Source organism: Phaseolus vulgaris, chromosome 4, assembly GCF_051622355.1.
Source record: "Phaseolus vulgaris cultivar YP4 chromosome 4, ASM5162235v1, whole genome shotgun sequence".
Classification (NCBI taxonomy): domain Eukaryota; kingdom Viridiplantae; phylum Streptophyta; class Magnoliopsida; order Fabales; family Fabaceae; genus Phaseolus; species Phaseolus vulgaris.
In genome coordinates this window covers 46,423,170-46,447,281 of record NC_143501.1, presented here as the reverse complement: position 1 = coordinate 46,447,281, position 24,112 = coordinate 46,423,170, and the positions used below count along the sequence as shown (strand labels likewise).

Here is a 24,112-nt window from a genome sequence, read left to right as displayed (position 1 = left end):
GTATTATGTTGGTCCGAGAGGAGCTGGAGCTAGATTTCTTAATCAAAGTGGGTTTGTGTATGGCAGATGAACAAACATGATTAGAAAAAAAGGCTCAACTGAAGATCGACAACGTCGTAGATTATATTTGTTTAAGGTTGTCCTTTTTACCTTTTTAATTACAAGAGATCCGACATACAAGGAAGGGGGAACAAACTTGGACACATACCATTTGAACCAGATCATATACACCTAACAATAACAAGTAACAACCTTACTCGTGCGAGTTGATATATAGTAGCTCGTGTACATTGATAGACCAAACTGAGGGAGTTGGAATAGAGGGTTGGACCCCTTTGCCTTTTGACGTATTATAGAGATAGAAAAGAACTAAATCTACTTTTACTTTGACAACAACAATTTAAAAGATATAAAGATAATTATTTGTAATTTGACTAATACAATTTCAAAAGAAATTATATTATCTAGTTATTTGGTAGATGGGTTGAAGTACATGAACGAAGATAAAGTGAATGTAATGTGAGGAGTGAGTTGTCCTTTCAACTGTGCATGGTTGCATGTGACCATCAATGGAGATACCTTGGCTTAAGCAGATTGGTCATGCTGTCAAAGTCTTGAAAGGGAGAATTAGTTTTGGGATCAAATTATGGGATTAAGGCAGTAAACTTGGTGAACACAAGCACGTGGTTAGTATCTGTCAGCATGGTAAAGATCATTATAGATCTAGTGGGACTTGCTGTTTCTTTAAGCCTTCATTTTTAATTATGATCCTCTTAGGTCGGAAAGCACGTTGCCCCCTTACATGGCAGTGAAAATTGAAGCAGAAAGAGGCCCATGTCTCTTGTTGTGTCATGAACTTTGAGTGGTTTGTGAGTACAGAACTTCATAAAGAAGTAGGACCTTTCTACAATAGAAAACATAAGTGGATCCAAGTTGTGAAAGTCTTTTACTTCTGAGAAACCACAGACACGGACCCCCATCTTCTCTGCCTGCAAAATGCCTTTAGCTTCTTCATTTAGGAAAGTTCAGTTTTATTATAATATTGCATTCTCTTTCTATTTTAACGCTTTCTACTTTTGTCAATGAATTCTGCTACCTTCAAAAAGGCCAAGTATAATTCAACAGCTAGTGTTATTTTCTTCTAGTAGAAATTTTGAATTATCAGTGCAAGGACAAGGAACGAGTTGGGAGTGGCACTATTGACGCGTGTGACACTGCGTAACCGTTGTTTATGGAAATAATTATGTCTAAATGTTGATTACGAAGAATGTACAAGGTAGAGGACCTAAGAATAAGACCCACTGTTTGCCATTATCAAAGACTGGTCCTTTTCTTATTAACCACTAATGGAAACAACCAAGAAAATCCTTCTACGCGTTGTCAAGGCACAAGCAAGTTGTGGACCAGAGAATAGGGACCCAAAGAAGGGTTTGGACAAGTTTCTAAGAAGAAATGAATATATATTTTACTCTAGATGAATCTAAGAATAAACTAAATTTAGTTTATAAAAGAACCTCTGCTCATAAATGGCCCGAAGCGTAAGAAAGAATTGAAAGCTGGTAATTTGCCATTAGCTTGAAGAAGCAGCACTCAAAATTGCTCCTGATGTAGACATCTAACTTCTAGCGGCTACTATTATTCCTTTTGTAGGTCCACGAGGACACCATCCGTCTATGCATACAAAGTCTAAATATCATTAAGTATAACAATTAGGAAAATATCGTGACAACTTACTAATTTATAATTGTGATTTGATTAATGTAATTTTAAAATAATAATTTTATTTAAACAAAATTTTGGTGGATGAGGGATTTAATGATGGTATTCTAAAGTTCTAAGCAATATGGTGATGGGAGTGAGCCTGTGGACGCCGCCCGATTATCACACAACACGAATAATGCCTTGGCATTTTGTAGACAAAGCCGATAAGAAATGGCTGATGTTATAGGCCCAACCCACAACCCTTCGGCCTTGGATTAGCAAGCTTCTGTTTTTGTTAAAGACATCTCAAAGACTGGAAAGAAAATAATATTTCCCTGTTTCTAATAATACATATTATGTCTCATGTCATGAAATAGCGTTAGTGACATTTACCTTCGGTATTGTGATGGAAATGTAATTAGTCTCAGTCAGATCAATTAAAAATCTAGTGAGCTAGTTAATTAAATCCAAAATTTTATATTATTCACACACAGAAGATTAACCAAGTGAAAAAGACAAATTTACAACAGCGGAGAAAATATTCACTTTGAATATGCATGCAGAGCTGCAATTGCAACCTTACAAGAAGGAAAGTACATACAATGCGTTCAGAGAAAATATTCACACTGAATACGCACACAGCAAACTCATTATTCAAATTCTAACTGACACATTCATGCCCTGAGCAATAGGCCGAGGTAAAACTAAAATGCACTAAGCTAGCTAGCTTGCTAGCAATTTCAACGCATGAGATGAAAACGGAGGAGCGCGGGCGAAAGCGAGCACGATTACTGGCGTAATAAACGGCACCACCCCAAAACGCTCCTCCGCACCGGAGCAGTCGCAGGGCGAGGGCTCATCCGCGGGAGGGTGTTCGTCGACGTGGGGCGGCGGAGAAGCCGGCGGAGGAGGAGGAGGCGGAGGAGAAGAAGTGGTGCCGGGGTTTGGGTTTTGATCGTCGTTGGTTCCGTTGTTGGACTGTGCTAGAACTTGGACCAGGAGTTTAAGGCCCTGTTGACAGTGGCCCATCCGGCCACACACGAAGTATCGCGTTCCCGCTCCGCCCAAGTGAATCACGGTTTCTCCGTCATCGTACGTGGCAAGCGCGTTGGCTATCATACACGTGTCGTAACCTACTTGGTTTACCTCCACCACGTCGTGAACTGGCGTGTATGAGAACACTGCCAACCAAACCACGCCAAAACTTTTATTATTTTAGTTTCTCACAGTTTAATACTACAATTTTGTTCAGTTTTGGTTTTTTACCATATCATTTTTTTTCTCTATTTTTTTCTGAATTTATTTCATTATTTTCAAAATTCATAAACTAATTTAAGTAATTAAAATTTAAAAAATACATATGAAAAATTAAGAATTAGATGAAAAGATATTCTAAAACATAAAGACTAAAATCTGAAAAGAAAATAAAAATTGTATTTCAAAAATAAATAGTAAAAGAAATTGTAATTTAACCATTAATAACAAATAATCCGTTATGCCTAAAATGCCCTTGGCTTCGTCTTGGTTTTCGTTTCACTTCGCTAAACTAGCTTCGACTCGCAGCTTTCTAGTCTTTGGTTTGGTTTGAGAAAAAAAAAATTGGGAGTGGGAGTGGGAGAATCATTACTGGCAGTTTTCTACTCAAGAATAATCAGAATTTTTTGCCACAGATAAAATAAAGCATTCTAGATTAGAAAACGTGTTTGTTTTCATCGATTCTGAAATTTTTGAAATAAAAATTCATATAGAAATCAAACTAATTAACTTTTACTCCGCTGTTAATTAAATTGCTCCTGCTAGATCTAAACCATCTGAAACTCGAAGGTTGCGATTGAATGCGTTCTGCTTGGCGGAAATTATTTTCTCACAATTTAAGACATTAATCCGTGCATGCATGCATGATTAAGATGAATGGAGATGAATATAATATATATATATATATATATATATATATAGAGAGAGAGAGAGAGAGAGAGAGAGAGAGAGAGAGAGAGAGAGAGAGAGAGAGAGAGTGGATATGTACCGAGATCGTCTCCGATATTAAACGTTGTCGTAGACGACCAGGCCTGGATATTGGAACGGAGATCCCAGCCGGAAGCTCCACCGACGGTATGATTCTCGCCGCAGACGCATCGGAAAAGAATCGAAGTGAAAATGATGACGATGATTGCCTTGACAGCCCACGCTGGCCTGAGTTTCTCCATTTTTTCTTGGAACGAAACAAGAAAAAGAAAAGTGAGAGCTAACTAACTGATAATTAATTGAATTGCGCAGCACGGAATTGGAAGTCCAGCTCTGAAAATTGTGGATGCAAATGACAACAATCAAAATCTGAAACTTAAATTAATGCAACAACTAACAAGCTAATCCATACGTGAGTTAATTTTCTGAGAACGAAAGAGAAAATGCGAGGTATACCGAGGTGAGCTTCGGAGTGAATTTCTGAAAGCTATCGCAAATTTAGAAAGTGAATTTCTGAAAGCATGGAAGAAGAAGAAGAAGAAGGAAGAAGGAGAAGGAGAAAGAGGAAGTTTGAGAGAGAGTAGGTTAGAGTGTGAAGGTACGTAGGGCGGTGGTGGTTGTGACCGACGAGAGATAGTTTCAGCGTTTTCCCGCCTTTATACGTTCTCGCACGGATTTTGATTTTGCGGAGGGTAAACTACAATGCGAGCAGCCCCACGATGATGATTTTGCGCCCATTAATCTATTTTTATGTTGTGATGGATTGAGGAACCATAGTTGAACTACTAGAGAATGTTATTGGTTTTATTCATTTCTACATATGTTATTTATTAATGCCTCGAATTTTTATAATTTTTTAAAATTAATTTGAATGTACTTTTTTTTACATTGTCATTGAAGTATGTGTAGATTATTGAATTTTATTATAAGAAAATCCTATTTTAGTAAACCCTATTATCTATCAAAATTAAGAAAAACCATTTCTGTTAACAAAAACAATTAAATGATAATTTGATTGAAGGATGTAAATGTTTTAGTGTCACTTTCAATTTTTTTTCATTATATTTTTATATATTGTTGACTGAAGTATACTTGAGGTTTATTAAATAAAAAATTTACCACTAATTATCATGTATAATGTAATAAAATTGAGATTTTTTTCGTGGGTTAAATTTGACAAATAAACTTAAACTTTTGATTAGGTTTGAGTATTTAAATTAAGCGAGTACAAATTTAATTTTAAAGGCTTATGAATAGCTTGTTTATTAAGATATTAATTTTTGTATTTCAAAGTTTAGGTTCTATTAACCAATATTGAATTGCATTTGTGCAAAAATTTAGTTTCTTATTTATTACATGAATTATTTTTCTAATAAAAGATAGATTAATATTTTTTTATAAATATATTAGTATTAAACTAATTTTTAGATGCTATATTAGTGAAGTTGAAAAATAATTTAAGGAAATTTTCATCAAAAACAAAATTAATTAAATGATAATGAGGGAAAGAAGTTAAGTTAAAGCTGAATATTTTTTTAACAAGTAAAGCTCAAAGACTTGGTTAAAAGGGTGCACAGTAATGACACTGCAAGATTAGAAGTTCACAGAACAAAGATAAAACTTCTGATCATATGAACATTTTTTAAGCAACCAAAAATTCAATGAAGAAAGTTAACATTGACTATGTATTTTGACTGACGAATAAAAGAAAATGGTGCACTAGAAAAGACCAAACTTAGGCTGGATGACAACATCTCCAGTCACAGACTCCTGAACTGACACTGATAAGAAAAGAACTGCTATGTACTTCCTTTGATCTTTCCCTGATCTCAATCAATGGCTGTGAGAGGGAAAAAGTGATAGGAGCTACAGTACTAATCAAACCATGTTATGGACGACCATAGGCTGTGTGATGCATCAACACCAAAGTAGTGCAAAAGTGCACCAAATTTATATCCTGCTGCAGTGTGTTGATTGAAAACTTTGTTATCAAACCTGTGAGAAAACATAATCTTCAATATAAATTGTGTTCAAGATATATGCCATGCATCAAATTATGCATTTGAGACCAATGTGCACTAAAACTGAGAAAGTTGCAAGCATGGTTATCACAAATGTTTATCAACATGCAAAATATGCCTTGTCATAGATATTTACTTTCATTGTATAGTATAAGGATGCACTTTGAGCTAGCTTAATATTTCAGGCAATTCTATAGCCACAGACCATGACAAAAATCTCTTGATTCCAGGAAAATGTATATAAATATAAGGGTCCTCTAAAAATGGAAATAAAGAAAAGCATCATATCAACATTGTAATCGTTGAAAAAAGAGAAGTACACACCAGATCAATGCAGCTCAAAGTTCATGCAACATTGCAAGATCTTCTTCAACTATAATGCTGTGGCCTCTACACAAAAGCTAGCTCAACAATCTACAAACATTCCTCATAAGCCTTCTCCTGCAAACATGAATATTGATTTAATACATTTGAAGTGCATAACATGAGATGACAACATCTTATTAGTCCCAATAAGAAGAGTGCAAGGATATTAAACAAAAATGTGCAATACAAGTATTGTCATCTTACAATCGAACGTTATCCAACTAGGAGGTGTAGTTGAGACTTCCTGTTTAGCATCATGGATCGTAAAGAGGCCAAAATGATCGACAGTACCATTGTTATTCGACCTGGAGCTGTCAAAATCAAGGGATGCAGACGGCCTCCTTACTATTGGAGGTGAAACCTTCTTTTGAAGAACAGAGGGCCGCTGAATTGCAAAAGATAAACTGTTATTGGCTTTTTGTAAGGTAGTAAGTATTGGAAGGCAAACAAATTTTTTGAGTATAGCAGAAAGAGAATGGTGCTATATAGCTGAGCTGAGAGGAAAAGAAAAAAGAGAACAAAATGCAAATTATGACCTGCCATTAGATATCTCTTAGACCACACTCCTTCCACTACCTTCCACCTTGTCCCTTCTTTCATTCCACTTTTTCTGAATATACCCACTAAAGGAACATTCTACACAAGGCTATGGGATGATAAATGCATGTCTTGAAATTATGAAAAAAACATTTCAAAAAGAGGACAAGGAATTCTGTAAGGTAGCATTTTGAAATGAGAAGGAAAATTTTGGCTTCCCCCTACCCTGCCTTGCAAAATAAGAAAAAAAAAGGAAATACATATCCTCCACAATAGATCACAGTATCTGATAGTAAACTTGGTATAAGTGTAAACTGTGCATGTGATTATTTGTTTAAAATGATCCAATGCACATGTATCAGTGCAAGATAATTCTTTATCAAGGATTGAACTTGAGATCAAACATGAATACCTCCTGAGATCTTGTTACCGGAGGCGGAACATGTTTCATATGTTTCACAAGAATGCTTTCTTCAAGAGACAATCTCCTATTCTTCTGAATAACAGTCTTGGCCCCAGCAGCAGGTGACTCATTGGAATTAAAGATTATTTCAGCTGACTTTGAAGTTGGTAGAAGTTCTCCTTTTGAAGCCCATCTTTTCTCCACATACCTGGAAGATTTTAAGCAAGTTTGACAACATTAGAAAATGGTAAATTAGTTGCAAATTTAATCTTCTGTTTTCAACCAATGTTATTCACAAGAACTCATTAACAGTTTCAACTTACTTCAAACGAATAAATCTCTCGATTCCACAACCATTTCTGTCAAAATTTGGTGGTAAGTTTGCCTCCCAGTGCTTATTTGACCTTGCATTACCCATTACTGCATAAAATACAACAAATCAAGAGATGAGTTAGGACATTCTGCAGACAACAGAAGTACTAAACAAATTCAGCTGCAAGAGAAGAGAGCCCAGTATTTTCTCTATCAATTATCCTATCTTCCATCAGTATGTAGTTTCACCAACCAATTAAATGGATATTACGTAATCTCATATAAATGATATATATGGAATGTACCATACCACTTACATGATTTACTAATACAATTTTGTCAGACCTACATCTACTACCCTTTTGACAGAACTAGTTAATTATCTTCTTCTGAAAAGGCAACCGAGTAATTCATAGTATCTAACTATTTTCTGTCTCTTAATATAGAAATATAGAACCAAATTGTGTAGTTCCTTACATTGCATAAAAGAAACTTGATCGGGCAACCAGGTATCCAAAGTTGTGGATCGCACCTAGTAGCAAAATCAGAAGGTTTAGCACATTAACAATTTCTACACTGACACAGAAGAAAAGATCTATATAAACCTTTGATATATGTACTCCAAGACTCCGGTGAATTCCTGAACATTGCATGCATATGAAAATTCCTAAGTTCACACTTGCCCATCGCGGTGCCCTGAAATATTAACAATATGTTTTTAAAAACCATGAAAAAAACCTCAACAATTTCAAAATAAATAATCAGTGCTAAAACCCAAGTTGATCTCCAAAATCAAAGGACATGAACAGCAAAGTGACCAAAAAGGAAAGCTTAGAACTAAACACAAAAAAAGATACTTTTGGATATCGGATGTACAATCATTATCCATGTGCATTTGACACAAGTGCTCAAAATTGTTTAATACTCCCCCCTCCCCGAAAGAGACTTATTATATTTGAATCTTAGCAAATTACAGTGCCACTCCGATAGCTTCTTGGATTTTCACACAATACCCCTTCTATAGTAATCCATTAACTATTTTTGTACCATCAGAGATTTTTCTCATCCCCCTAATCTCACTCATGGTACTATATCTGTGGTTGGTCCCTTAATTCTTAGAACACATTAGACTGTCCTGTTATTTGAAAAACACATTGCATCTGCATTCTTATAAGCGACTCATCACAGGTGCTAATTGTTTAAAAGGGAGGAACTTAGGGGTATTCTATCTAGCAAACAAGGTACCAATCTTAGAAACGACACTCTTATTTCCATGTCTCTCGACCTATTTATCTCAAGTAAATTTTCAACAAACAACATGAAGTGCCTATGTATAATTTCCTGAAAGCATGAACATCTGTTATCAACATAAAACAATGGGTTATGAAAATAAGGCACATACTTTGTCCCGCAATCTGCACATTCCCTGTTGTCGGGTAGCTTAACAAGTCCCTCTAATATCTGCATCCATTCACAAAAACAAACAAAATAGAAGACGTTGTTGCTAGCTTCACACGACCCAATACACAAAAACACATTGTGAAAACATTATGATAAAAAGAAATCAACGTCGACCAAGTTAATCGATACTTGATGGCACTCAACATCATCATCACCCAGATGAAAATGATGAGAAAAAAACGAAAGGTGTGGGGAAAAATTGCACCTTTGTGTGCTTGGCATGGAGTTCCTTGGAGACGGAGGCTTTACCACTCATGTTTGCAAAACCTTTACCGTTTGTCGATGTGTGACGGCGAAGGAAGAGCAAACAGAGAAAGGGAGGGAGGAGAGGGGAAGTGAATGGAGAAAACTATGGTTCAAAAAGAGTGTCCTTCAGTTTTCATCTCACCATAATGAGGGGTTTGGTTTGGTTTATTTATGGTTCCAAAAGATCAAAGGGAAACACGGTTTGTGATGAAACTGAAACGAGGAAAACACGCAATTCCATTCGTCCATTTAAATGCTAAAATCATCAGTTCCTAGATTTCGTGTTTGATTCTAATAATCAACTTCTGAATATGGGTGGCTTACAGAAACCATAGACAGAGACATGCATATATAAGGTCAACAATGACTGCTATATATTACCACCATGTTTCTTTTAAACACACTCCTTCAATTTTCAAAAGAAATTTCTTAAATATATTTTTAGTCAAATTAAAATTAGAAATAATTGATTTTCACCTATATAAATTTTTAATTATTTTTTGTAAAAATCTGAAATATTTGTTTCTAGTTAGTGAATTTTTATTTCTAATATTTATAAATATTTTTTAAAATTTCATAACATTTATTTTATGAATTTAAAAAAAAAATAGAAGTTTTTTGGGATGTCATATATTGATATTCTATCATAGTATTAGTATGTGTTATTTGACCTTTTGTTTAATTTTAGAAACACCACAAAAAGATTATAGAATCAAAATAAAAGACTTACTTGTTTCGTAAGTATTAAAATCCTATCTATGCATTATAAAATTTTAAAAAACTGACAGGCCACGCAAATTTGTTATTTTAATAATTTGATAATGTATTATAAAATATATCTTTTATCTAAATGTACTAGGGTTTTTACTTAGTAAATTTTTAAATTGTTTGAAAATATTCAAGTCATTCTTACTCTATTTAAATATATATATTATATGAGTTTTTTTTAAAAAAAATTATCATAAATTGCAAATTTTTGAGGTTTCAATCAAGTCGACATAATGAAGTCCAATAAAAAAACCTGCTGTTTCCATTTCGAATTAAATATAAAGAATAGTTTTAAAACTTCTTTAAAATTCCCAAATAATTTAGGGATGAACTCACTAATTTAAATTTTTCTTTGTTCAAAATATCAAAGTTGAAAATCAATTTAGACATATTTTCAGGGGCAATTTAAAATTGTAGCACAGCTTATTTTTCATGAATTGTCTGTGTCTAACATTTTTTTTATCCAAATGTGGATTGGGAACAAACTTATTTTAGATAATTTATTTATATACCATACAATTGTACATTAAGGAGTTTAAATGAGTATTATAATTTTTAATATATTATTGAAAATAATTCTAAAGAATGTTGGAGGGTTTTCTACTACAGGTCCAGCGCGGTCGACGGCGGTGACTGCAGAGGTGGTGGCTCACGTGGTGGTGCGGTGCGGTTGCTATTTCGTGTGTTTTGCGGAAGTTTTTGGCGGCAACTTGTTAGCCTTTTAAAATGGCGGAGGGCTCTGCGGGTTTCCTCATTCCATGGACTTGTTTGATGGATCGAAAAGTATGTCCTGATAATAAAGTATACTCTATGTCCGGTCAAAGGAAGACTTTTGCTCAGGCTTTGGGAAATACATGTGACATTCCTTTGTCCCAGCTACCTACCCCTTGTATTAAGGGGGACATGATTGCTGTCCAGATTGATGAGGCAGATTACTTGGCTGGTCTTGAGGATTGCAAAACCCATCTCCATGGTCGGGTTATTCTATCTAAGGGGGATAAACCTCTCACACACCTAGATTTAACTAAAAAGTTGCAGCCGGTGTGGAAAGCTCTTGGACCATGGAAAGCAATTCCTCTTGGAAAAGGTTTCTATGAGTTTGAGTTCGCTTCTATAGAAGACATGCGATGGGCCCTCGGGATGGGTTCGCTGAAGTTATCTCCTGGTTTATTGAGATTGTTTGCCTGGACAAAAGACTTTGTCCCAGCTACCATGAAGAGTACCAAAGCTCAAACATGGGTTAGAATCTACCATTTGCCTTTGGAGTATTGGAAACCAAAGACAATATATTCCATCGTTAGAGGCCTTGGTACTCCTTTGTCTTTGGATGAGCATACTATGAGAAAGAATAGGGGTATGTTTGCTAGAGTGTTGGTGGATATTGATCTACTGTCCCCTCTCTCCGATCAACTTTTAGTTGAACGTCCAGACTTTGCTTTTGTAGCTGGTGTGGAATATGAATGGCTCCCTCCATTTTGCTCTCATTGTAAGATGATTGGGCACGAGCTTGCTCAGTGTCGGGCGATCCATGACCAGGGTCGTGTTCTTGGGCCTCAACATAAACCTTCTCAGAAGGCATCTTCTGATGAACGGGACCAAGGGAGGATTCCTAAGCAACGTAAAGAATATAGAAAAAAAGATCCGGAGACAAAACTCGTGGAAGGCCTCATTGATAAGTTGAAAGTTGATGAAACAGGTGGAGGATGATTTTGTAGATATGCCTCCTCTTGAGGATGCTTCAGATCATGATAAGTCCTCACCCAAGCAGGGGTTGTCCACTCCCACTTTGGATTCACTTGCTGTTATGCAAGCTAAGGACTCAGTCAAATTCAACAACTTTTATTGATGATCATCATGTGGAGGTATCTGTTCCTGTGATTGTACCATCTCCGTTGCGTACTTCCTCTCCTCGGAGGGTTAAATCACACGCGGATACTAATGCACCAGTTCCTAATGTGGTGGTCTCTGCTATTGTGACTGTACCATCTCAGTCGCCTCATACCTCCCCTCGGAAGGCTAAATATCTTGGGGATGTTAAAGCAATATCGTTGGTCCTTAAAAATCACTTTTATGCTCTTGATGGTTTGGAAACTACAGATGTGGGAGGTGATTCTCTTATTGGAGCGTCAACTATTTCGCCTACCATTGTTGGAATTAATTCTGATCATATTGAAAATCAGGTTGTTTCAAAATTTTGGGCTGACTCTAATGACATGGAGGAGGATGACAGTGATAATGGGGAGGAAACAGTTCGCACTAAAAGAAAACCAGGGAGACCACCTAAGGGGACTGGTAAATCCAGGAAAACTGCTAAGGCAGTTCTCTCTACAACGTCGCAATGAAGGTCTCTTCATTTTTTTGGAATGTCAGAGGATTGGGAAACCACAAAACTGTGGAGATGTTGCTTAGTTTACTTAACCTACATAAACCTCTCCTGGTTTTTCTTGCTGAACCCATGATGCCGTACACTAATGTTTTCGACGTCCTTTTCAAATCTGTTAATATGCATTTGGTGGCTACGTCTCCTATTGTTAATAAAGTTGCTAAGCTTTGGTGTTTGTCGGTTCCTAATCTTGTCCAAAATTTCTTGGTTAATGATCAATTTATCTCTGTAACTTGTCGTCTGCAGGATAAAAGTTTTAGCTTTGCAGGTGTTTATGGTGCTAACACATACTTGTCTAGACGATTTTTATGGAGGGATCTTAGTTTCTTCACAGGGCCTTGGTGTATTCTGGGAGATTTTAATGTCGTGCTCTCGGCGGATGACTGTAAAGGGGGGGTGGCTCCTAATCAGGTTTCTTGTAATGAATTCCTGGACTGGATTAATACTAATGATCTTTCTTGTATGCCTTTTACTGGATCTTGTTATACTTGGTGTAACGGAAGGAGAGGGTTGCATAGAATTCACAGAAGACTGGATAGGGCTTTATGTAATGGAGTGTGTCTGGATGAATGAGAATCTTGTACTTATCAGGTTCTTGTTAAAAATTGTTCTGATCATTCCCCTATTCTTGCTAGTCTTGCTAGTAATTCTTTGTGGAAGGTTAGCAATTTTCGTTTCTTTTCGATGTGGCTTCAGGACACTTCGTGTCTAAAGCTTATTCATGATTCTTGGGCTAATCAGGTTGTTGGTTGTCCTATGTTTATCTTACAACATAAGTTAAAAAGGTTGAAACTTGAGCTCCGAGACTGGAATAAAAATTCTTTTGGTAATGTTCATAATGGAGTTCTTCTTAAGCAGGGCATCCTTCTTGGTATTCAAAAGAGCTTAGAGACTGCTAGTTTGTCTGATAGTGATGGACTTCTCTGTCAAGAAAAGATTGCTAAGGAGGAGCTTGATCATGCTCTTCACTGTCAATATTTGTTTTGGAAAGAAAGGGCTAGGATGTCATGGTTCAAGGATGGAGATCGAAATACTGCTTTTTTCCATGCGGTGGTCAAAAGGAGAAATAATTCTAGTGGGATTCATCGTCTACGGATTGATAATGAGGTTACGGAGGATCCTAAAATCATTGAGGATCATATTTTGGACTTTTATAAAAATCTTTATGCTGAGTCTATTTCTAATGTTCTGGATACTGATAATATGGAAGATTTTATTGGTACTTATATTCCTGCGATGGTTTCCTCTGAGGAGAATATGATGTTGATTAAATGTCCAGATTTTTCTGAAATTAAAAATGCTGTTTTTAATCTTAACGGTAATAGTGCTCCTGGTCCTGATGGTTTTGGTGGTGTTTTCTATCATTCTTGCTGGGAAATTATTGGGACAGATGTTTGCAATGCTGTTCAACAGTTTTTTAAACAAAACTGGGTTCTTCCTGGAATGAACAGTAATGTGGTATCTCTTATTCCAAAGGTTCAGGGTGCTGATTCCATTAAAGATTACAGGCCAATTGCTGTTGCTAATTTCAAGTTTAAGATTATTTCCAAGATACTGGCGGATAGGCTTGCACTTGTGGCTGCTAGAATCATTTCTCCTAATCAATATGGATTTGTGCAGGGTAGACAGATTCAGGATTGCATTGGTATTGCTTCTGAAGCTATTAACATGCTTTCTAAAAAGGTTAGAGGAGGTAATGTGGCTTACAAAGTTGATATTCATAAAGCTTTTGACACTCTGAGTTGGAAGTTCTTATTATTAGTTTTAAAACGCTTTGGTTTTCACCCCTCATTTGTCGGTTGGATTAGTACAATTCTCCGTTCAGCTATGCTTTCTATAAGAATAAGTGGTAGTTTGGTGGGTTTTTTTCCTTGCAGTCGAGGGGTAAGACAAGGTGATCCATTGTCTCCTTTACTTTTCTGTCTTGCAGAGGAAGTTCTTAGTAGAGGTCTCTCTAAGCTTGTGAATGATAAGAAGATTTTAAATATGGCCAGTCCGCAAGGTTATCTCACTCTCTCTCATATTTTGTATGCTGATGACATATTTATTTTTTGTAGGGGGGATATTAAGTCTCTTAGAAATTTGAGTTCTTTTCTTAAAACATATGGTGATTTTTCTGGTCAATATATTAATAATTCTAAAAGTAGTTTCTTCACCATGGATAATTCTCCAAGATTTGTCACCAAAATTCAAAATATTCTTTCCTGTAGTCATGGTTGTTTGCCTTTCAATTATTTAGGAGTGCCTATCTTTGTTGGTGCTCCAAAGTGTCGGTTTCTTCAACCTTTGGCTGATAAAGTTAAATTGAAGCTAGCATCTTGGAAAGGCAAATCTCTTAGCATGATGGGTCGAATTCAGCTGGTCAATACAGTGATTACTGGATCTCTAGCTTATAGTTTTAATATGTATAAGTGGCCTGTTTCACTTATTAAGCAAGTTGAGCAGTGGTGTCGGAATTTTATTTGGACTGGTGATATTCTGAAAAAAGGTATTGCTACCGTTAATTGGGGGAAAATTTGTTCACCTCTTGAGGATGGAGGCTTGAATATTATTAATCTTCATCATGAAAATAATGCATATCTTCTTAAGCTTGCTTGGAACTTTGCTTATAGCGACAAACCTTGGTCTTTACTCTTGAAAGCCAGGGTTCTTAAATCAAAATATGAATTTAGAACGGTTTATAGATCTTCCTCTCTCTGGCCTGGAATTAAGCAATTTTATTCTACCATACTTGACTATACTTCTTGGACTGTTGGTACAGGTTCTTTTATTAATTTCTGGAATGATAAATGGTGCTCTACTACTTCTTTAGCAAATATTGCAGGGTTATCTGATGGTGTTAGCATTCTGGATACAGTCTCTCAATTTTGGACAGGTTGTGATTGGAATATTCCCTTCTCTTTACAGCAGATGCCTCATTTTTTTAATCATATAATAATTAGAGAGGAACAGGATATTCCTAATTGGATTCTAAATGAGTCTGGTCGTTTCACTCTTAAATCGGCTAGGACTTTTTTCTTGGAACCAGGAGTTCCAAGTGGTTGGGGTAAATTCATTTGGTCTTCATCTATTCCGCCTTCCAAAACTCTAGTACTCTGGAAAATTTTTCATGGGCGACTTCCTACAGATCAACATATTCAGAATAAGGGTTTGCATATATGTTCTATGTGTTCGCTTTGTGAAAAGCAAGAGGAATCTATTCAACATCTATTTTTTGAATGTTCTAACGCATTGCATATTTGGAGTTGGGTATGACAAATTTTTCTTACTTCTCATTTCTCTAATAAGGATGATCTACTTTCTTTTATTAAGAGTGATGGTAATCCTTTGGTTAAATTGATTAAGCTTGCGGTGATAACCTTTTCTATATGGATGATATGGCGTATGAGGAATTATGCTAGATTTCAGGATAAGATTGGGGTTTCTAAGGCTATTTTGATAATTAAAGATTTAACTTGTCTAGTGGGAAATTCGTCTAAAGCTTCAATGAAGAATGATATGTTGGACTTCAACGTGATTAAGTTTTTCGGTATTAAGACTCGTAGTGGTAAAGTTCTTCGTCCTCTTTCTATTAGATGGGAATTTCCTTCACCAGGCTGGGTCAAAATTAATACTGATGGGGCTGCTAGGGGGTATCCTGGTCTTGCTACTTGTGGAGGTATTTTTCGTGGGAGTATGGGAGAATTTATTGGTGCTTTTTCAGCGTTTCTTGAAGTTCAAACTGCTTTGGTTGCTGAGTTTTATGGAGTTATATATGCTATGGAAGAAGCTCAAAAAATGGGACTTATTAATGTCTGGCTTGAATGTGATTCTGCCTTGGTTTGTGCTGTGTTTACTGTTAGGACTAATGTTCCGTGGATGCTTCAGAATCGATGGAATACTTGTCTTAATTTTTGTGGGACAATCAGGTTTAGGGTAACTCATATTTTTCGTGAAGGGAATGCGTGTGCTGATAAGTTGGCTAATTTAGGATTTATTCATAGAGAATCATTTCATTGGTATAATAGACTCCCAGCTAGTCTGTTCTTAGAATTCTTTATGAATAGGTATAATCTACCTATGTATCGTTTTTGTTAACATATGGGTTTTGGTCTAATCCCCCCATATTTTTGTATTTTCTTTCTTTTTTCTTTTTTTAATAATATTTTTTTTCATGTGATGGCAAATGATTGTTGTTACTTGAGGTGTCAGCTTGATGTCAAGTTGCATAGTGATGCCTAACACGAAAACTTTAAAAAAAAAAAAAAAAGAAATATGTTCGAACTTTTTCCTTAAAAGAAATATGAAATCGTCCAAAAATATTTGTATTTAATTTGAATGTAAATAAAATAACTGAATCCTTTGAAAGAATATCGAAAATATAGTCATCATGAAAGCAAATAAAAAATGATCCACAATAAAAACAGATTAGTATTATTTACACATTTTTGCCAACTTCCCCATGGATAATAGCTCATAACCTCGTCTTGGTTCTGATGCAATTTGCATAATTATCAATGGTGATTTTTACAGTTTATGAGTGGATGGACAAAAATGATTAATGACACTTGGAATGGGAAATGGTCTTTCAGGGAGGGAAGTTTATTTCCTTTCACATTTACTGCGTTTTACTTTTGAAAACCAAACAGACTTGAAGGGAGAACATATCTGTTGAAAAAATTGGTTGATTCAAAAGGAAAATGTTCTTTAACTTTATAGATGCAAAAGTGTGTGGGGGAAAAGTCCACTGTTCCAGTATGGCATTCATTTACTTTAATATTTTTCTTTCATAGGATATTTCACTCTTCTATGAAGGATTGATTCTTAATACTAAGGGACCATGATTCAGATAAGTAAAACAACAGAAATCATCAAACCGAAATCCAAATTGAATAAAATTACAAGGACTTGATTAAATATTTGTGAAGATATTTGGCGGCATTTTCTGTTCATCTGTCTCATCACAGTGCACGTCAAACAAGGAATCATTGCTGCAAAATCCAACATAAGCAAAAAAGGCAATGACAAGGTCCCTTAACAATAAAAAAAAGTCAAAAGTTCTATTCTTACAATCCAAGAACATTAAATGTACCCAAGTTGAAGGTAATGTTGAATGTTGCCACGTTCATCTTCAAGCCTTTTTAAGTCTATTAATCATATAACACTAATAACTTCAAAGTATAAATTGGGGGTGACAAAATTGACAATGAGAAAACAAAACACTGATGCACACTCTTTCTTATTAAGACAAAATACGGGACAGCACTCATTAACTTTTGACAAGGGTATGCCGAAGGGTATTGTCCCAACTTCCTATGTTGAATCCCGTAACTGAATCTGAATGGAACTGGACCAAAAATTTTCACATGAAATCATAATCATCCAGAGCATCATATCGATCAGCAGGTACAAAATCCTCATCAGGCTTATCAACATTAAGTTGCTTTTTCTTGCCACCTGCAGTATAAAAAATGAAAACACCAAGGAAATGAGACAAAATCAACAAAAATAGAAAAGAAACAAAGGGTTTCTCCCTCCATTATGAACTTACCTGTCTTCTTTTTACCAGCATTGGCTTCTTTTTCTGCTTTGATCTTCTCATTTGCAATAGCAGTTACTGAAGAAGCAATATCTTTGGCATCCGCCCCTTTTAGAGAAGTCATGGATAGTCTCATTACTGCTTTCAGCAAGCCCATATAATGAAAACTTTTCTGCATTTCAGAAAAGCAAATCAGAATGATCTTTTGACACATATTTAAGGAATGAATAAAGCACGAGTATTTAACTAACCTCAAAAGAACGAAGCCTGTGTGAGATGAGCTCTGCATACTCCAAGAAATCACTTTCAGATTTCGGTATGAAAGTGTCAAGGTCCTTTTCATCTTTTCCCCCACCAAACAATTCCTTAGTGGACTTATAATCTGCTTCTTCAATTAATCTGAGATAGAGAATAAATAGGAAACTAGATAAGACTGCAACGTCTAAGTCAGTGATCTGCTTCTTTTAAATGTTGTAGTCAATATGATTTGTTTCCACTTAGTAGATGACCTTCTTTACCAGTGCTAGATGACACAAACCCCTTAGATATCATTATGTAAATATTGGGACTACTAAAAGCAAACATATATATAATTGCACTTAAACAAAGTAGTTCAAGTAGAACTCAAAGAAGATATAAGCCCTAACAAGGCAAAATTGCACTTAAACAACACAATAATTGATATTTAGCAGATCCTTTTGTCATGCAAACAAAACCAAGTTGCATTAAGAGTAATTGAAACCAACTACGAAAAATCAGCGTTATGGCCTTGTTACAATTTTCCCTTGTTCACAGTCATTTTTTCCTAACCAACATATTATATGTAGCATACCTACACATTAAGGTATACCTGTCCGGGTACTCATAACAAACATTATACCTATCAGGATGATTAAATTGGATAAAAAACAATATACCTTTGTTGGCGAAGTTTTTCTGCCACAGCATCCAATGGTTCTTCTTCCTTTATTGGTTCTACTGTCTTACCCTTCTTATCAGTAGCTTTATCAGAGGATTTTTTTGAAGCCTTTTCAGTAGTTTTTACAGCAGGTGCTGCAGGTGCCTGACAACATTATGCAAAGTAACAAAAAAATATGGCAATTAACAACTATGGAGAAAACAGAAGATCATAATTATTAGAAATAGCACATCAAAATTGAAGTAATCACAAAACTCTAATTTCATTGTACTACAAAAATAATAATTGTGTGTGCTATACAACCCCCTCTACAGAAGATAATGGATAGAAAAACAAGAATAAAAATATAATTACTAAAGAATTATAATTCATTTTGGCTAATTAGTATAGTAACAACAGAGGTTGCATTGACATGGCAGTAGTGTAAAAGTTGTTAATCGGCCAACAGGAAGGTGATTGGACAGGAATGAGAAATGACCATCTTTCTTCCCAAATCACACAAGTACAATCATACACAAATAATTTTCTGTTGTTACATAATGTTTAATTGTTCATACCGGAGCAGGTTCATCTTCATCCTCCCATGAGTCCTTCACATCATTTTCATCCACATCCTCATCATCCCATTTACTTTTAATGGGATCTTTTGAAACAAGATCAAGAGGAGCAATATGTTCATCCTCTGCAACAAAACACTCTAGAATTAACATGGCTACAAAAGATAGTAGAAGAAAGACAATATACAGGCTTACACACATATATATTGTGTTTAAAATTAAAATAAACAAGAATTGAATTGATTAATAGATGGAATCTTCTTTGTTAGGAACTAACAAAATAAGAATTCGTTTTATTTTAATTTTAGGACAGATTTAGAACTCGGTACAAAATGGCTGACATTGGGCAATGTGATTGGGTTACAGTTTTCGTAATTGATATTTATAATTGAGAATTTCCTTACAAGTTTAGCCATTTTAACTACTGTTACTGTTAACATGAAATCAAGTTTTCAGTCATTATACTAACATCAAAACAACATGTGGATGTAAAAACAAACAAGTGAAGCAAGATCTTATTACCCCAATCATCCATTGTTTTCACTTCTTCAATAAAACAGAATAACAAAGTTCCCGCTAACCGACTGCATAAAGAACAAAAATCATTAGATAATTGAATTGAATCAATGAAATCAACGAGGAATCAATGTCTACCACCTCCTCAACCCACTTAAAGATCCAAGGAGTAGAGGGTGCGGGGTGGGGTTCAAGATGAGTAACATGGACTAAACAAGTAAAACTGCAGATATACATCAAAATACAAATAAAAAAGATACGGCTAGTCTGTCTTGCAGTTGTAAGTTTAAATCTCATTCAATTAGTCTACCAACATCAGAACATTGTCACAGAACTATGTGATAACACTGTCAGCATGACATTCATTAAATTAGAAATCATCTCATACAATGGTTAATCAAAATTAATCCACACAATTTTTCAAAACATTCAAAAAAAATGGATGAGAATACAGTAAACTAATTAGTCTTGAACACAAAATTGTCTACATTGAAAGATTCACTGGAGTCAAAAAAATTGTCATGAAGTCGCACACTTCCTTTCAGTTCAAAATCCTCAAATCCTCACACAAAACAGGTAGCTGCATTCTCAAAAATAAAAACTTACACTTCCAAGGAAAAAACACGCCCGTTTACAAAATTAAATAACTGAACCCATAACAAAGATGGGAAATGCTTGCCAATATCAAAGTTCAATCAAATATAAACATGCAAACATTTCAGCCAAAAAAAAGTGTAAAAAAAAATCTTAAGGGCTTGGAAACAAAGAAGCTTCCAGAACTGCTACTTGACCGAATTCTCCAAGTTATTCCCCAAGTTTCGAGCCCAAAGCATCAGATCCGCGTCGACGATTTTCGGAGAAAAACCCTCAAAAAAATATTGAGAGAAAATAAAAAGTATATGAACGAGCGTACTGTGTTGCGAAATGGATGGAAGATGTGATAAAGTACCTGGTGAGAGCGACGACTGCGAAGGTGTTGATCGGAATTAAGGCTGGGGCGGTGGAGGTGAGGTTCCGATTTGAGGGATTAGGGCACAAAGGATTTGGTTTGTGTGCAGTTCCACTGGGGAATAAAAACTGCTCTGTCAAAGTGAAACTTTAGGAATATAAAGGATTTTATTTATTGTTGTAACCTTGTGGAGAAGGGACTAGGAAAAACTCCAAAAAAAAATAAAAAATAAACAATATATTCTATACAATTCACTTATTTTTTATTTATTTTTTAATCAGCTATATACAATTCACTTATTAAAACTTATAAAATTGTTTTATTAAGAAATAGTATATTTTAATAAATATGAATATATGTGAGAATAACTAATATATTTTAATAAATATGAATATATATGAGAAGATATGATATATAAGAAACGAACATAGTAGTTATATAGGATAAATTTACAAATATTTTTAATTTTAAAAATAAAGAAAAAAATAGTTTAAAATGGAAAACAGTTTCCAAATCAAACAGAACAAAATTTAAAATCAAACTCTTTCGTGATTAATTTGAATCAAATTAAAAATTAAAAAAATAATAAGAAACATTTTCAGATTAAGAAAAATTAATCACAAAATTTCATAAATTTAAAATTTTATAGCAATTAAAAAAACTAGTATAAAACAGCATATCAATTATTTTGAGTGAATTTTTTGAAATAAAAAAAAGTTACACTGTATTTATTAAAAGAAAAAAATAAAATATTATTATTTTTCTAATTAAATTAAAAATATATTTTGTTACCTTTCATTTTAAATCTTTATTATCAATGAAAGATTTTTATATACCAATAATAACATCAAAATATATTAATTTATCAAAATAATATTAATTATTTATTTTAACACATTAAATACATTACATTAAAATATAATTTTTATCCAAGACGAAAAATAAATGTTACAACAACTTATATTTTCAATTAATATTAATTATTTATTTGAACAATTATTTATTTGAACGAGATAAAAACACTACCTTAATAATCAGCGTTTATTCTATAAAATCCCAAACTAAAAAAAAAAACAAATAATAAACTTATCTCTTGTTTTTTTCAAATTCTATTTGTTTTAAAAAATTAAAATTTGGTAATGACTTCTGTTATTATATAACTATTAAATATACACACTTTCATACAGTCTTAAAGAATAATGTTTTTTATATATAAGATTCATATTATTAACAAATCTTAAGTATTATATAGGATCCAAATTGTTTAAATTTTTAAGAAAAAATAATGTAATTTAATTATTAATATTAATAAAATCAAATTTTAAATATTAATTTTATAAAAAAAAAATTGCATTGATGACATATTTATGAAGTTTACTTAAAACCTTATTATATTTTATTAAAAGAATTAAAGTAACTCTCTACCTCTACCAGACCACTATTCAATTCAAAGTTCAATTTGATTCATTCTTTTTAAATAATAAATGTAATGTATTGCTATGTAGTACAGACATTGACACAGACATTGATATACATATAATCTCTAAAATGTAGGATACGGGGAGACGAATCTATATATTATATTATTATGAATTATATAAATTGACAATAAAGGTTTATATGTATAAGTATGTTCCGTATTATTTTTTTGAAGAAGAAAGATGTTTTTCATTACTGGTTCAAAAGTATTTGTTTTTTATTTTTATAATTATAATAAAAATTTATACAATAAGTTTGAGTTTTTAGAAAACTAATATATTTTTTCTTTTTAAAATTGTGTTAGAATCGTACTAGAATTGTCATAAATCCAACAAATATTTTTTGAATTGGATATTTCACGGATACGTGTCATGTGTCCGATATGAGTATCCGACACCGACACACATCTCTCAGTCAATTCCTAAATTAACTCTTTTTTTTAATTTTAAATTTAAGTAATTATAAAATAACAAAATAACCAAAATAAAATAATAAAATGAAATATTAATAAAAGGATAAAATAGGAACAAATTTGTGTACACCACAAACCATTATAATGAGAATCCCTTTATATATAAGGATAGATTAATAAAATATTAATAAGGATAAAATGGGAAATTCTTAACTGTAAAATAACAAATAAAAAAATGAGTCTAAAAGAAGTACAAATCTCTCCACTCTACAAATAACGTGGTTCACATGTGACAATAAATAAAATAAATTTTCAAAACTAAAAAAATGTTTTGTTAAATGTTAACCAAGTTAAATTAATAAAATAACAAAATGACCATAATAAAATAAAATATTAATAATGATAAAATACGAACAAATTTGTGTGAAAAAAAAAAGTTGGGAGTCTCCTTTTACGTATAGATTATAACAATAAATATACACTATTTTATTTGAAATTTTTTCTTTCCTCTTTAAATCTCACAGTACATTAAAAAAGTTTTGTTTATTTCATTAATTATTGTCAAAATCATGTAATACCAAGAAAGTTCTAAAAAATTTATTTATTATGTAGAAAACAAACCAACAATTTTTTTTATGTTTGCTACTTATAACAAAATCACTGTGATCTAATTTTAAATAAAAATGAAATCTTAAAAATGGCTTGATAACATTCTTCTAAAGACATTTGTTTTAATAGTTTAAAGTTATTTAAAAGTACAAACTTAAGAGAGAAAATAATTAAATAGAATTTGAATTTTACATTTTTATAATTTTTTAATATTTTATCAATTATGGGTAAAAAAAAAATTTGATGAAGTTGTAATAGTTAAAATTTATTTAAAATTACAAACTTAATCAAGAAAATAATTAAATAGAATTTGAGTTTCATTATTTTTTAATATTTCATTAATTATGGAACTAAACCAAAAAATTTCCATTAGGCACGACCAATTATATATGACAACAATTAGGTAACATTTGAAACTCTTAATATCATTGCAACACATGCAATATTATTAAGCAATAAACCAAAAACCCACCCTCAATCAATCAACATTAATTATGAAAAATATTATATACAAAAGAATAAAATATAATAAAATGTTATCTTTTCTTTGCCTTGGACCCGCAGAGAGACTTAGTCAAATCGTTCATATCCTTTACCCCTAGTGTCAACCACTTCCCTCCATATCCTCCATCACTACCACCCCCATTATTCTTAACCCTCCCAATCAAATTTCAAACACAAACAATTTCTTTTTCTATTCACAAACAAAACTACCAACATTTCCCTAAACTCTTCAGTGGATGTAGAAGCGCATTGAACTTTTTTTTCGAGAATGCAACACGCACCGAATTAGATTACACACCGCTCTTAACAATGTTCATTCGCATTGGAACCTTGCGCTTGGTGGGTAAGCACGACAGTGATAGGAACACAAAAATAGTGTCTGAGTGTTTAGTGTCTTCCTCTTTCTATATTCTTCTAACTGAAGTTTCTCGTGTTTGAAGATTGTGAATAACTAATAATAAATGAAGAAAAAAATGGGGAGAAGACGAA

General features: G+C 33.5%; 4 protein-coding genes across 5 annotated transcripts; 1 reads left to right on the top strand and 3 right to left on the bottom strand.

Moving 5' to 3' along the window:
* Positions 1 to 2,233: 2,233 nt before the first annotated feature.
* LOC137836528 (uclacyanin 1) lies at positions 2,234 to 4,415 on the bottom strand. Its single transcript, XM_068645198.2, has 3 exons — positions 4,120 to 4,415; positions 3,725 to 3,910; positions 2,234 to 2,882 (listed from the first exon to the last, which is right to left on the bottom strand). Exons 2-3 carry the CDS (start codon positions 3,903 to 3,905, stop codon positions 2,425 to 2,427), a joined length of 639 nt encoding a protein of 212 aa, XP_068501299.1. The 5' UTR covers positions 3,906 to 3,910; positions 4,120 to 4,415; the 3' UTR covers positions 2,234 to 2,424.
* An 841-nt stretch (positions 4,416 to 5,256) lies between these two features.
* Positions 5,257 to 9,374, bottom strand: LOC137837854 (putative ADP-ribosylation factor GTPase-activating protein AGD15). 2 transcript variants are annotated; one of them, XM_068647004.1, is made up of 9 exons: positions 8,969 to 9,374; positions 8,705 to 8,763; positions 7,908 to 7,998; positions 7,780 to 7,834; positions 7,314 to 7,410; positions 7,000 to 7,198; positions 6,255 to 6,435; positions 6,009 to 6,125; positions 5,257 to 5,658 (listed from the first exon to the last, which is right to left on the bottom strand). In XM_068647004.1, coding segments are annotated over exons 1-8 (735 nt in total). In that variant the 5' UTR covers positions 9,020 to 9,374; the 3' UTR covers positions 5,257 to 5,658; positions 6,009 to 6,123. The 2 variants fall into 2 exon arrangements, with proteins under 2 accessions (XP_068503105.1, XP_090157928.1); XM_090301802.1 differs by having other exon boundaries at positions 6,587 to 7,198; positions 8,969 to 9,282.
* Positions 9,375 to 10,503: 1,129 nt separating this feature from the next.
* LOC137838894 (uncharacterized) lies at positions 10,504 to 11,484 on the top strand. Its single transcript, XM_068648104.1, has one exon. The coding sequence runs from the start codon at positions 10,504 to 10,506 to the stop codon at positions 11,482 to 11,484; it is 981 nt and encodes a 326-aa protein (XP_068504205.1).
* Positions 11,485 to 17,145: 5,661 nt separating this feature from the next.
* LOC137837852 (uncharacterized) lies at positions 17,146 to 20,778 on the bottom strand. Its single transcript, XM_068647002.1, has 7 exons — positions 20,620 to 20,778; positions 19,677 to 19,738; positions 19,155 to 19,279; positions 18,596 to 18,741; positions 17,930 to 18,077; positions 17,691 to 17,850; positions 17,146 to 17,596 (listed from the first exon to the last, which is right to left on the bottom strand). Exons 2-7 carry the CDS (start codon positions 19,687 to 19,689, stop codon positions 17,502 to 17,504), a joined length of 687 nt encoding a protein of 228 aa, XP_068503103.1. The 5' UTR covers positions 19,690 to 19,738; positions 20,620 to 20,778; the 3' UTR covers positions 17,146 to 17,501.
* Between the last annotated feature and the right edge of the window lie 3,334 nt (positions 20,779 to 24,112).

Excerpts from the sequence above, each read along its gene's own strand:
- LOC137836528 (XM_068645198.2), bottom strand. The coding sequence starts at position 3,905 with ATGGAGAAACTCAGGCCAGCGTGGGCTGTCAAGGCAATCATCGTCATC. Across the intron at positions 2,883-3,724 it reads TAATATCGGAGACGATCTCG|TGTTCTCATACACGCCAGTT; the intron begins GTACATATCCAC and ends TTTGGTTGGCAG.
- LOC137837854 (XM_068647004.1), bottom strand. The coding sequence starts at position 9,019 with ATGAGTGGTAAAGCCTCCGTCTCCAAGGAACTCCATGCCAAGCACACA. Across the intron at positions 7,999-8,704 it reads TGTGCAGATTGCGGGACAAA|GGCACCGCGATGGGCAAGTG; the intron begins GTATGTGCCTTA and ends TTAATATTTCAG. Across the intron at positions 7,199-7,313 it reads GAGAGATTTATTCGTTTGAA|GTATGTGGAGAAAAGATGGG; the intron begins GTAAGTTGAAAC and ends AAAATCTTCCAG.
- LOC137838894 (XM_068648104.1), top strand. The coding sequence starts at position 10,504 with ATGGCGGAGGGCTCTGCGGGTTTCCTCATTCCATGGACTTGTTTGATG.
- LOC137837852 (XM_068647002.1), bottom strand. Across the intron at positions 17,851-17,929 it reads ACAGGCTTCGTTCTTTTGAG|AAAAGTTTTCATTATATGGG; the intron begins GTTAGTTAAATA and ends TCTGAAATGCAG. Across the intron at positions 17,597-17,690 it reads TGCTGGTAAAAAGAAGACAG|GTGGCAAGAAAAAGCAACTT; the intron begins GTAAGTTCATAA and ends TTTATACTGCAG.